Raw genomic sequence first — 14,342 nt, forward strand, 5'->3', positions numbered from 1 at the left:
GAGGGAGAGGGCGAGGAGGAGTGTCAGTAAGAAAATCTGTGCAACTTACTTTGAACTTTTTTGGCAACTGTTTCTAGATCCATCGGATTCTTGATAACAGTATAGTAGTCCTTCACAAGTTTCTTATTCACAGGTTTGAGGAATGGCCATGATTCAGACATGGCCTTCAGTTTGTTGTTCACGACATTATCCAAGATGTATGACAGTGCAACCTGGTCATTATCATCCAGTAACGGATTAATAGCCTTCTCAAGCCTCATAAGCCTATCCTCTTTTTCAGCCAACCTGTCTACACACAGACCCAACATGCGGCGAGCTGCTACTGTCAGTGAACTTTTTGTACCTGTAAAAAAAGTACAACATTTCTGATATTACAGCAAAACAGTCTTCATTACGTTTAGGGATGATTCAAACACAAGCAAGTATTTTGTGATAAAATTCTTATTCATTAAATTTACATTGTTCTTAATTTTCTACATAATGGGTCATCTTAGTCAGGATGCCCATCGGAACAGTGTGACAAGTGGTTTACTGTTTGTCACGGCATGCAACCAACTTGCAACTTCAGATGGAAATCACATAGCATAATGGAGCAGCACCTATCAGACTGACGTGATGTAACTGAGTCTTATGGCATGCCACGCCACTGCCAGATGAATGTGGTGTGCTCTACTTCAATTTTTGCCATGTGTCACACTTGTCTAGTGACACTTTATGAACATTTCTGCTTTGGTTGTTTGCATGTCTCTCTACTCAGAAAAATGAGGAACATTGCTGAGTTCAGTATTCATTTTGAGAACAAAAAATCATGTTTATGATCACAGCAGTGCTGAATACTGCAATGAGAACTCCCAAGATAAAGCGTGGGAAAGGACTGAAAGTGAAAAATCGTAGACAGATACAATAATTGAAATTCATCTAATTTATTTATGCATAAGAATGAAGATACAGAATTAAACATAATTATGTATGATGGTTTTCTACAACCATGTTTCCAAATCTTTTACTGACTTGCGGGATCTAATGTAATTTGAATCCTTTCAGTATGAAGCTACATACATACGTAATCTGTTCTGAAAAGATAATGCTTCATTTGGGCTAAGAAAGAAACCACAGTGTGGATTACTCGACCCAATAGCATTGTTAGTGGGCCACTGTTGGTTTCCTGGCTTTTGATGTCAATTCTCAATGGTATGGCCTAGACTGTGTTGCATAATGAATGCGTACAAAGTTATGAACCAACAAATGGCTTGAACTATCACACTGGTTCATTTCACAATTTACTGAAGTATTAAAAAGCAGATCTTTGACACTAACAAACAAAAAGAATATTCTATAGAATTTCTTCCCTTGGATTATAGACAATTAAATATAAACCTTTCATTACTTGTCTAAAAGACTATGGTCTAACTGTGTGTTTTATGAGAGGGAAAGCTTCATCTACGGCAAAACAATAATGAAGTTTGCTCTCTTCTTCTGGCAAAGATTTAGGTTCTAAAAGCAGGAGCATACCTCCAAACAATGCTTTACGGAAACAACTTTCCCTTAATTCTCTGCCATCACTCTTGTGGACACATTCCCTGTCAGCTGATAAAAATTCAATTCGACTCATTAGTCACTTTGAGGTTGAATTCACATGAGCAAAATGTTTGTGGAGTGTTAGCTGCATGGTAATGCATTGAGAAAATTCTACATTTAAAGTTTTGACAAACTCTTACCTACCTCTTGTTGTTGACATGTTGCATTGTTCTTCTTCCGACACAATCTAGCATAGACAAATTCAATTGCAATCATGACGATACCCAATAACTCTTTTTTCTAATTTTTTATACTGATTAGACACATAAATTAAAATGTTGTCATGATACATGATTGAAGACAAACAAAGCCTTAGTTCTTTGAAACTGGCTGTTAAAAGAAAGTGCCGATTGGGAACTTTTTGACTGAAATGTTTGCTTTTGCAAAAACTTGAACACCTTTTTCTTCCAAAATCGCCTTTTCTTCATTGCTTTGTTGAAAAGCAGAAGCATTTTCCCGCCAGTGAACTGAATGTGTCTCTGACTTAAGCTGTTTCTGGACATAATCTGTCTTTGCCCACCCAATTCAATGATTACAAAATTGGCGGACCATTAATTTCCATGTATCGTGGGCATTCATAGCTGTGCAATCCATGCTTGACAATGCCACAGATAGTACTAGTAGAACCAAACATACGGTAACTCTATTTTAACATTGGGGAAGAATTTTGGTGCAGTCAAAATACATTGCAGATTTTGTTTTCTAATCGATATAACGCAGAGTGTAGGCACTATAGGCTATAGTGTCAGATGGCCGCAATTGTAAAAAAATTAGAATTTTGATTTTCAGAGGGGAGAGGAGCAGTCTACAACAGGGCTACCAAACAATTGCTTGCCGAGGTGAGTATTGTTTAATGACGTAGTTCAGGCTCAACCTCTAGTGATGTTTGACGCAACCACAGTTCAAAACATCTGCCACTATTTTGCCATGTTAAAAGTATTAACATTATACAATCGTTTGAATTTTAGGCATTTCTTTGTTACAACATGCCAGGTCTCATGGCTGAGTACTACACTGCATTACATGGCTTGCATCTTAAATAGACTATACAACCACCAAAAATGGCATGGCACCAGATCATTGAGCACACTGATATGTTGTCGTGTTTGTACACTTTTTATTTGCAAACAGATTCTTATGTACACTATCTTTCCAAAGCGGGCTTCGTCAGATGATGTACGATACCTGTAACTGGAAGTATGTTACATTTTTGACATTTATAAGCAGAAAATAAAGGTATTTCAAACTATCTCTGATCAAATACTGCATCTGGATACAATTCATTATGAAATAGTGTCTATTAAGTAATTTTGGATTTTTGTATTTTGAGACAGAATTCACATCAATTCCACATTTATCGCAAAATGCAAATTTTTCCGGTCCCTGGCACACATCTAGCTCTGATGCTGAATCTGTGATTGTCTATCTCTAGTTTTAAAATGAACATAACTGTAGTTTATGCTGTGACTGACTGACTTCATAAACCACATATGAAAGAGAAACATGAGCAACAACACTGTCTAATGTGTGGCCACAGCATCTGAATGTGGCAGCTTGTATCCCCATGCAGCCAAACACAAAATGTATCACTTATTTACTTGAGATTGGAAATAGGTATGGCTATCCTTCCAGCATTAAAATCAATTCTAATATACTAGCTACATTATTTATGCAGCAATGTATCACGTAAGCTGCACCAAACATATACCGTCCAGCAAGCATATTTTTCTTTGTAAACTTTCTAATGTGTGTGCAGTACTTTACTTACTTTCAAAGTATGTAATAACTATAAGCAATAATGAAAAGACAGCCAGTTCACAATCAAGCTGTGATGTGAGACAATACAGAGAGGAAGAATCAAACTGTTTTATTGAATAGTTTCCTCAAAATCGAATGAGAAAAACTGTGTATGTAATACATGCATAAACCCAAAACCATAGTTTTTAATTTTTTATGCAAGAATTAAAAGTTTAAATGAGAAATTAACAACAGAGATGAATGTAGCTTTGCTCTATTTACATAAAACATTAATTAAGTTGAAGAAAGCCATAACATGTTCATTGTCCGCAGATCTTGTGCCCTGTTACTTTTGTCAGCATCAAGTCACATGTATGCCATGTATCTGTCATTCCATGTGTCATATAATTTGGCACACCACGTCAGGGGGCGCTCTGCCTTATGTTTATATTTTTACCATTGGTCCATTACTTTTTAATGCCATTTATTTTAAGTTCAAGCCAATTAAGCATGAAGCATTGTACGACTCCACTGTCTGTGAAGTTCTGCAGCAAGAGATCACTTGTGTGACAACTGATCTAAATTGTAGGATGGATCTTTAAGAGCAGTCCAGTAGATGCATCCCAAAGTTTGATGACTTATTGTTCAGGAGTGTGGTCTTGTCACAGAGAAGTAAAACAGTTGTGAACAGCAAGCTGTCCCTTTTTGAGTTAAGTTCCTGAAGGAAAGTTACCAGGAGAATGCCTTTGCTATTCCAGAACTCTGAGGCCATGATCTCCTCAGCAGACAACTGTTTCTTGGTTTTGAAGATTGTCCTCTCAATGTTTCCTACCACTATACAATGGCTCCTTTGAATTAAAAGTGTAAGGACAGATTTAGTTTTATGATACACACACTATTTTTTCCAGAAATAAAAGCATCACTTTCTTCTTAATATTTTATAAGAAGTATGCAAGAAATTTCAACTTGTAGAGCTTTCCTCTCTTCATTCAATATTCTTAGAACTCTAGGAATAGAGTCTCACCTCCTTCCAAATGGTTGTGTGTATTCTTCCTTAGCTGATTTGAGGTTTAATAGAGATTATGCCACAGTCAGATGTCAACTTCCTACAGCAGAATCACTGACAATAGCTTTGATGTTTTGTGCTTTGGAGTTTGTGCAGGGACAGCAGGAGTGTGCATGTTTTCAACACTGTCTCAGCCCTTCTTTAACTCATTACAACACTGTTTCACCCCAGGCCATAAAAAATTTACATCCACATCTACACCTACACGACTGCTCTGCAATTCACACGTAAGTACTTTTCAGATGGTTTACAGAATCACTTTTAGACTGTTTCTCAATTGCTCCATTCTTGAATGGCACATGGGAAAAAAATCTAAGTATTTCTGTTCAAGATCTGATTTCTCTTATTTTATTGTGATGGACATTTGTTCCTATGTAGGTGGAAGTCAACAAAATATTTCACATTTGGTGTAGTAAGTTGGTGATTGAAATTTCACAAAAAGATCTCACTGCAATTAAAAAGCCTGATTTAATTACTGTCACCACAACTCTTGTTCCTTTCTGTGACACTCTTCACCCTATTTCATAATAATACAAAATGAACTGCCCTTCTTTGAACTTTGCTTATGATCTATATCAATCCTGTCTGATAAGGAGCCCATACCATACAGCAATACTCCGGAAGATGACGGATAAGTCACGTGTGAGCAAACTCATTAGTAGATATGTTGTATCTTCCAAGTGTTCTGCCAATAAAATGGAATCTTCCATTCACCATCTCCAACACTTCTTTATTCTGAAATGTGAGAATTAATAGTGACCCATTTGCAGCATCACCATTCTCCTGCACGAGAAACCTTGTGTGCAACTGCAGGGTACAAGCCTCTGGCTCACTGCAGCAGCTACTGGATGCAACATAGCAGTTTCTCACTTGTAAGTATGATTGAATGAATTCTGAATATTAATTATTTTCGGCCATAATGGCTATGTTTGTGAACCGTGACTGTGTGGGATAATTATTTATTTCTAATTTCTGATACCAGTCACTTTATTTAATATTTTATGTTTAATCTAACATAATACAATGTGTTTCGAACATGTTCTGTTCATCTTCAGGCGTTTATACATACATACATACATACATAGAAATGTTACTTAAAAAGAAACAGTCTTAAACTAGATTAATCTATAACTCTTTGTCCGTTGTTTGTTACTGTAGCAGCTGGTGTGGCATTGGGGAGGGGGGGCAGTGTATGGCTAGAAATTGAAATCAGTGATGTCTTCTGCTGGTTTTGTTTCTTGTGGTTGACTATGTATATGTATGATGTCACAGTCTGTATAGAATGCAGATAGATTTGCATCAGTTATGTGTTACGAAAATAGTGTGAAAGGCTTTTATATGATGGTTGATCACTTACGATTTCATCATCTTGCTACTTCACTTGCATCACTGGTGTAATGGCGGAGCTTTTGATTGACATTACACTACTGCATATCATGTTTTGTCACTGATTACCAATGGAATTCACTGCACAAATTGCTTCGATGTTATGCACACAACACAAGATGGCGGACTGTAGCATGTGAGTCTGTATCGATTATCAAGGTTTTGTATCAATATTCTTGGTACTGACTGATTTGTAGTCAATTATTTACACTGACATATCTAGAATCTACTGAGTTAGAAATGGCTTAAAACTGTTGAAGAACAGAAACAAACAATGGACAAAGAGTTCTAGAGTAATCTAGTTTAAGACTGTTTCTTTTTAAGTAACATTTCTCTGTATGTATGTATGTATAAACGCCTGAAGATGAACAGAACATGTTCGAAACACATTGTATTATGTTAGATTAAACAAGAAATATTAAAAAAAGTGACTGGTAGCAGAAATTAGAAATAAATAATTCTGAATATATTAATTCAATAAGTAATTTTCATACTGTGCTGGTTACATTTGAAGGAAGTTTAATACAATGAAATCATTGAGTCACAAACCAGTTAAGAAATTGGAGTATGTTAAGAGCAAATGCAAAGCAGAGACATAGAATTTCAAATTTACTTATAGTCGAGATGGAAGAGGATCCCTTACAGCTCACAGTAGTGTTGCCAACTTTCAGCTGTGAAGCACCAACGGCTGTAGGCAGAAACAATAGTCGTCTACAGAGCTGTGACAAAACTGAGACGTCGCCACAGAGATCTTTACAAAATTGTATTACGTTACTGGCTGCCATGCCCAGCCCACTACAACTGTCAGGGATCAACTTACACTGCCTCAATTACAAATATGTTTTCTGGATTATTACCATTGTAAAGTGTTGAATTTTCAACAATCTGATTAACATCAGCTAGAAACTCCTCTCTGCTCTGATACTTCTTCATTCTCAGATTTTCACGTATTGTCTGCAGATCCATTGGGCGATTCACAATTTTATAATAGTCCGGTACAACCTAGAAAACAGTACATGTTGAAGAAACACACCCTCTCTTTTTCTCTTAGTGACAGATCATAAATGTCTGGCATCAATACAAAATAAACAACAATGTTGTTATTATACATAAATCACTGACACAAAAGCATGCAGTGTATATGATTAATTAATCAAAACCACATAGTACCAACAAAACCACACTTACAAACAATTTAAAACAATATTAAATTTCTTATAACTTTCGTAGTATATTCGAAGGGAGCAGCTGCCAAAGCAAGAACAGCCACCAAGTTTACACACAGTGTTTAGTTTGGTCTTTTTCTTACATGTATTTGTGAAGAAGTGAACATTATCTGCATATTTATCTATACTAAGCAGTATTTATTAATTGTTTTTCTAAGTGTTTGCGTATTCTTTGAGCATCAGTGTTGCTTGTGCTGACCTTTTGTGATAGCCAGGAGCAGCACAGCAGAAGTGCTATTGTTGCGTGGGTTAGTATTATAGTTATTACTGTAAAACTGACACACTAAAAGGCAGATAGGGACTATGTCAGCTGTGTAGTTGAAAACTGTCGACAGACTACTGCCAAGCAATACAGTGGCATAACGAGGTACCTGTGGCAAAAGCTGTGGTCTCTCTGCCACATTTAGCACTGCTTGATATCCTTGATGTCACACTGCCTTCTGGTATGCTTGACTTGGCTAGTTTACACTCACCTAAAGATGAATTGTGAACACTGACACGGCCACAAATCTCTAGGCAGACAATGAAAGTGGGTACCGATTACATGGCTGCCCCTTACGCCTTAAAACACATGAGGTCTTACTCACTGCTGACAGTACAGCACTGGGAACTTCAAGATTGGGCAGATAATGGAACCCCTTAAGAAAACAGAAGACAGATATGCTTGCCAGCAGGTCTCATTCGAGGCATGGAGCAGACCCCGTCAGCTGCTACTAAGCATGTTGGTCGCAGCCAGATGTAAGCGTTGACTGATGTTGGCACAAATGACATCTGCTGTCTGGGTTCAGTGGCCATCTTTGAGTCCCGTAGGTGGCTGGCTGAACTGTGAAAGCAGCTAGTCTCGTCCGTGATGTGACTTACCAAATGAAAGTGCTGGCAGGTCGACAGACACACAAACAAACACAAACATACACACAAAATTCAAGCTTTCGCAGCAAACTGTTGCCTCATCAGGAAAGAGGGAAGGAGAGGGAAAGACGAAAGGATGTGGGTTTTAAGGGAGAGGGTAAGGAGTCATTCCAATCCCTGGAGCGGAAAGGCTTACCTTAGGGGGAAAAAAGGACGGGGAGGAGAGAATATAAATCCCACCAATTACAGAGAGTAACATTTGTCGTAGAAGACTGAAGAAGGAAAATGATAATGTAATGTTATTTAATAGCAGGACCATCCATGGAAAGGCTCCCTCACTTAAAAATGGTAATAATGCCCATATAATGCTAGGAACAGAAAGCTGGCTGAAACCAAAAGTTAGTGGCAATGAAATTTTAAATTCTGACTGGAATGTGTATCACAAAGACAGGTTGGTCACCAGCGGTGGAGGTAGGTTTTGTACTTAAAAATAATATGATAATATCTAATGACGTGAGTGAGGATTCAAAATGTGAAATAATTTAGTTTAATTAATTTAAGGTGGATCAAACATGGTAATCAGGTGCTTTTGTAGATCCCATGTCTCAGCAACTGTACTAGTAGTACATTTCCTACAAAACTTGAGGAAGGTTGCATACTGATGTTCTGGTTATGTTGTAGCAGGGGGAGTTTTCTACATACCAGGTATAGACTGAAAGTTTCAAGTGAGTATGACAAGTGGTAGGGCCAGGGATTATCGTGATGATGCTCTAAATGTCTAGTCAGAAAATTACCTTGAGCATTTAATCTGAGAACTGATTCATGAGGATCATATTCAATATTATTGACACAATAATACTGGGACAACATATGGCACTAATGTGCAAGGCCAAGAATGACACAATAATATTGCACAATACTTATGTTTTGGATACGTAAGTTAGAACACTGTCATCATAGTGAACATGTCAGTGCTCAATAATGTGTATCTGCATTGCAGATGAGTTGCTTGCTTTGCAAAACACAAGCAGAAATGATGAAGAACGGTCCAAGTATGTCCAAGGACCTTTCTGTAAACATTTCAATGGAATAGGTACTTTTTCATTGGCAGCACCAATTCATAAACCAAAACAACTAATTATGAATTAAGGAACCAAAATGTATGATTTATTGTGTACTGTCTGTTTCCCATGTAACAACTATCGGAAATGAAAAAACACAATTATTGTAATTGATAGCTTACACGATCTTACGTCTGTGCTGTGACAACTTTTGCAAGAAAAATAAACATGTTCGCTCACTGGACAGCTGCTCTGACTATTTGCCAATTCTGAGAACTGCTGCAAGTAAAATAAACATATCTGAGAACTGCTGCAAGTAAAATAAACATATCTGTTTACTGTCATGATATCATGATCTTCAGTTTCCTCTGCTACTGTGGATGACAAGGTATCTCATTAAATAAAAATATTTAATGTAAAAAAACTGTTAATGCCTACACTGCAATTTTCATTATACATTTAAAGCATCATGACTAGTTTTGGTTGCTTTCTACAATCATCTTCAGAACTGTAGACATGTAGAGGAAAAATACAATTAGAAAATTTTGTACAATAGAGTTGGATATAAATCAATGAGTATCACCTGAATAAAATAATAAGGAGAGCCAACACTACTAGTAAAAGTGAACATGTAACAACCCAGTATTATGTTACTGCTTTTAAGATGACCTTCCATTCAAATCACAAAACAAGAGTAGAATACACATGTCATGCATTCATATTATGGGTCAACATGACTACCGCTGTACGTAGTCAAGAACTTCAATGCAAGTGAGCCAGGCTGTACCTCCCAAAAAGATTTATGACCAAAAATCTCAAAAAGCTTACATGTAAATCCAAGTAACTTTAAAATTATAAAAGTAACAATGGAATGCAGTCAGGAACTCTGACCCATAGTTAAGTGGCATATGCCGTTTGTGAAAGGTGAGTCTTATGTAACTGTCAATAAGACAAAAATCTTAGAAAGTTTGTACTTAAGTCCAAATAATTTTAAAATTACAAAAATAACTAGGGAATGAAGTTAAAACTAAGCGGTTATATAGTTCAATGGCAACATGCCATATGTAAATGACAAAATCGGATGTAACTGCCAAATGATAAAAAAACCATCTAATTACAGTTTAGCACTAAAAATATGAACATACCATAATGTCACAAGATGCAGGTAATAAAGATGGAAAATGTCCATCAATATTTTTAAAATTCTGCTGTTTTCTTGAGTATCTTGTCCAAACTGTCAATACTGGTCTTAGGTGGTCAATAATATTGTGCAATAAATATTGAGTGTGTGAGGGACTTATTCCATATCAAGTTACGTAGTTTTGGAGATGACCTCCACTCAAATATGTCAGATTATGTTCAGATTGTGTACAGGTTTGCTAAATGACTAAAAATGATAAACAAAATTTTAGTTCACTGACAAAATGAGTAGCTAAATTTCAAAAATTTTTGACAGTGCCGTATTCTGGTGAATAATTGTGGTAAAGCTGCAAAAGTTGGAAAGATCATTGAATAGATCGCACTGTGCACATTTTGTAAGTTTTATTCACTCAATTCCTGTATTTTGCTCCAAACAACACTCAAAGTCATCAACAATTTTGTCATGACAAAATTTCTCTGATGTTTAAGTATAAGTACACTGGTTTGTCAGCATTTCTGCTTTATGAAGCTCTCCTCTTACTCTGAAATCTTCTGTTTGTAAGACCTTTCATTTTGTTTTTAACTTCTGACATCTCACATGAATAATCTTTACTATATTTAGATAGATACTCCACAAGTCACCAAAGTCACCATATGATGCATGGGTACCTTTCCTGTTCCACTCACAAATGGAGTGAAGGAAAAATAACATTCTATATGCCTCCATAGAAGCCCTAATTTCTCTCATGTTGTCTTTGCGGTCCTTATGTGAAATATGTGTCAGTGGCAGTAGAATCATTGTGCAGTCAGCCACAAATGCCAATTCTCTAAATTTTTTCAATAGCAGTTTGCAAAAATAGCACTGTCTTCCCTCCAGGGATTCCCATCTCATTTCATAAAGTGTCTCTATAATACTCGCTTGTTGATCGAACCTTCAGGTAACAAATCAAGCAGAAACCTCTGAACGGTTTTAGTGTCTACCTTTAATCCAACCTGGTGGGGATCCCAAACACACTAGCTGTACTCAATAATGGACTGCACTAGAATTCTGTATGCGGTCTCCTTCAAGATGAGCAACACTTTCCTTAAATTAGTTGATCATTTGCCTTTGCTAATACTGCTTTTCTGTGCTCATTCCATTTTATGTCGCTTTGCAATGGGTAATGGAACCGGTCAGTGGACCTCCTCTTGTGACACAATGCAGTATACAACCAAACAATGGGAAATCCAGGATGGAATGTGACAATATTATGAAAAGGATAGTTGCTACTCACCATATAAGAAAGATGCTGAGTCACAGATGGGCACAACAAAAAGACTGTCACAAATAAATCTGTCGGCTACCAAGGCCTTTGTCGAGAATGGAGCGCACACACACACACACACACACACACACACACACACACAACAGGCAACTGAAGCCACACTGCAGTGTGTGTGTGTGTGTGTGTGTGTGTGTGTGTGGTCCATTCTTGACAAAGGCCTTAGTAGCCAACAGCTTTATTTGTGACAGTCTTTTTGTTGTGCCCATCTGTGACTCAGCATCTTTCTTATATGGTGAGTAGCAACTATCCTTTTCATAATATTGTCACATGCCATCCTGGATTTCCCATTGTTTGATTGTATACTGCACTGAGTCACAAGCATTGTGTCACAACCGTCCATTTGAACTACGGATGATCACAGAAGAGAAGTGACAGACATCATTGTTGCTGACAGGAGCCACAACTTGAAGCTGAATGCACCCTCCCTGATAGCCGCAGGAACGGTCTCTTCCACAGATGAAGCCTCACAGCAGACATACTGTGTGCAAATTGGACTTCTTTTCAGCCATGGACATTATTTCGCTAAGAGGCCTCATAATGCAACATACACTATGTGATCAAAAGCATCCAGACACCCCCAAAAACATATGTTTTTCATATGAGGTGGATTGTGATGTCACCTACTGCCAGGTACTCCATACCAGCAACTTCAGTAGTCATTAGACATCATGAGAGAACAGAAAGGGGCGCACCACGGAGCTCACAGACTTCGAGTGTGGTCAGATGATTGGGTCTCACTTGTGTCATACATCTGTACGTGAGATTTCCACACTCCTAAACATCCCTAGGTCCACTGTTTCCCATGTGATAGTGAAGTGGAAATGCGAAGGGACAGTATAGCACAAAAGCGTACAGGCTGACCTCGTCTGTTGATTGACAGAGACCACCGACAGTTGAAGAGGGTCATAATATGTAATAGGCCGACATCTATCCGGACCATCACACAGTAATACTAAACTGCATCAGGTTCCATTTCAAGTACTGTGACAGTTAGCGGGAGGTGAGAAAACTGTATTTCATGGTCGAGCAGCTGCTCATAAGGCACACAACATGCTGGTAAATGCCAAACGATGCCTCGCTTGCTGCAAGGAGCATAAACATTGGAGGACTGAGCAGTGGAAAATCGTTGTGTGGAGTGATGAATTATGGTACACAATATGGTGATCTGATGGCAGTGTGTGGGTATGGCAAATGCCCGGTGAATGTCATCTGTCAGCGTGTGTAGTGCCAACAGTAAAATTCGGAGGCAGTGGTGTTATGGTTTGGCCATGTTTTTCATGGAGGGGGCTTGCACCCCTTGTTATTTTGCATGGCACATCACAGCACAGGCCTACATTGATGTTTTAAGCACCTTCTTGCTTTTCACTGTTAAAGAGCAATTCAGGGATGGCGACTGCATATTTCAACACAATCGGGCACCTGTTCATAATGCACGGCCTGTGACTGAGTGGTTATATGACAATAACATCCCTGTAATGGACTGGCCTGCACAGGGTCCACACCTGAATGCAATAGAACACCTTTGGGATGTTTTGGAATGCTGACTTCGTGCCAGGCCTGACATCCGAGATCGATACCTCTCCTCAGTGGAGCACTCTGTGAAGAATGGGCTGCCATTCCCCAAGAAACCTTCCAGCACCTGATTGAATGTATGCCTGCGAGAGTGGAATCTGTCATCAAGGCTAAGGGTGGGTCAACACCATATTGAATTCCAGCATTACTGATGGAGGGTGCCACGAACTTGTAAGCCATTTTCAGCCAGGTGTCCAGATACTTTTGATCACATTGTGTACATTAGAGATCCAGATAACTATCAAACCTTTTACCCTGTGTGGGTGCTCAGACTCTGCTGGAAGAGCAGCCACTTGTCCATTCACCATTCACAGGGTAAATGAGTGGGCCCAGAGGGCCAGTCCCCACACAGTCTCACTGCTTCAAACAAATGACGTTGATTCTCCCAAGCGATGAGCCAGTTTCTCTGCCACCACTCAGCCCTGGGCAGCAGCCCACAAAAGGCTAGCCTTGGCCAACACCCTCAGCTATTCGAAAACTGCGGCCAGCTCCTGCTGCATCCGTACACAGCATGCACATATCGTAAAATTCAAACAAAAATATCAGGGTGACGCTTGACACTAGTTCAATGCTCACTGTCAAAAACAAACAATCTGTTCTTCTGATAGTTCACGAGAGGAAGCTGACACCTGACTGAGCTGTTTAAAACAGTCGCTGGCTGTTCAAAACAAATGACAGCAGCATTACAAATGGTGTAAATCTACTCTATACAGTTAATAAAACATGGGACTATGCCTATTAACTATGCAATTATGCAAGGAATTTAAGAATTAAACTGTAAATGTGCACAAAAAAGCAAAATAAGTAACTTGCTTCAAATTAGAATATAATAAACAATCTGTTATCCTTTTGTTTTCCAAGCAAAATCTGGCTCCTTATTTCTGCCTTTATTTACCTCCTTTGTATATATTACCTACCAACTGATACAAGTGAAAAGGCTCTGTTATTATGGTAAAGGAAATTCCACAGTGAAAAGCAAAAATTGAGCATAATCAATCACTCATGTGCAGGTAAATGATGTTTGGGACTTCACAGACAGAAATATCCCACCAACTGATTCATAAACAAATATCGCATGCCATTTTTTACCACAACCAGAAAAAAACCATCACCACTGTGAATCAATTACTAACCAGTCCTGTCATTAGCTTGCAATATCATCCAGTTCTTGAATCATAAAACCTTTTGCCAAGGCTTCATTTACCTCTCACTGAATGCTGAAATGAAGGCTATTCCACTTACATTTACAACTACATCATAATCTACAAGTGGATTCATGGTGTGTTGCAGATGGTACTTTTGGTACCACTTATTGATCCCGCTACCATTTTCCACACATGAATAGGGCTTGGGAAGAATAAGTGTCAGTAAGCCTACGTACTGGCTCTAATTTCTTGAATTT

General features: G+C 38.2%; 1 protein-coding gene across 1 annotated transcript in view; it reads right to left on the reverse strand.

The window, feature by feature from the left end:
* LOC124612622 (transcription initiation factor TFIID subunit 1) overlaps positions 1–14,342 on the reverse strand; it is a 226,135-nt gene that overhangs the window by 16,026 nt on the left and 195,767 nt on the right. The window contains exons 22-23 of the mRNA XM_047140920.1: positions 6,625–6,769; positions 50–343 (exon numbers count right to left, since the gene is read on the reverse strand). Coding sequence (XP_046996876.1) covers positions 50–343; positions 6,625–6,769 — 439 coding nt within the window. The remainder of the gene's footprint in view (positions 1–49; positions 344–6,624; positions 6,770–14,342) is intronic.

This window comes from Schistocerca americana, chromosome 4 (genome assembly GCF_021461395.2).
Source record: "Schistocerca americana isolate TAMUIC-IGC-003095 chromosome 4, iqSchAmer2.1, whole genome shotgun sequence".
Taxonomy (NCBI): domain Eukaryota; kingdom Metazoa; phylum Arthropoda; class Insecta; order Orthoptera; family Acrididae; genus Schistocerca; species Schistocerca americana.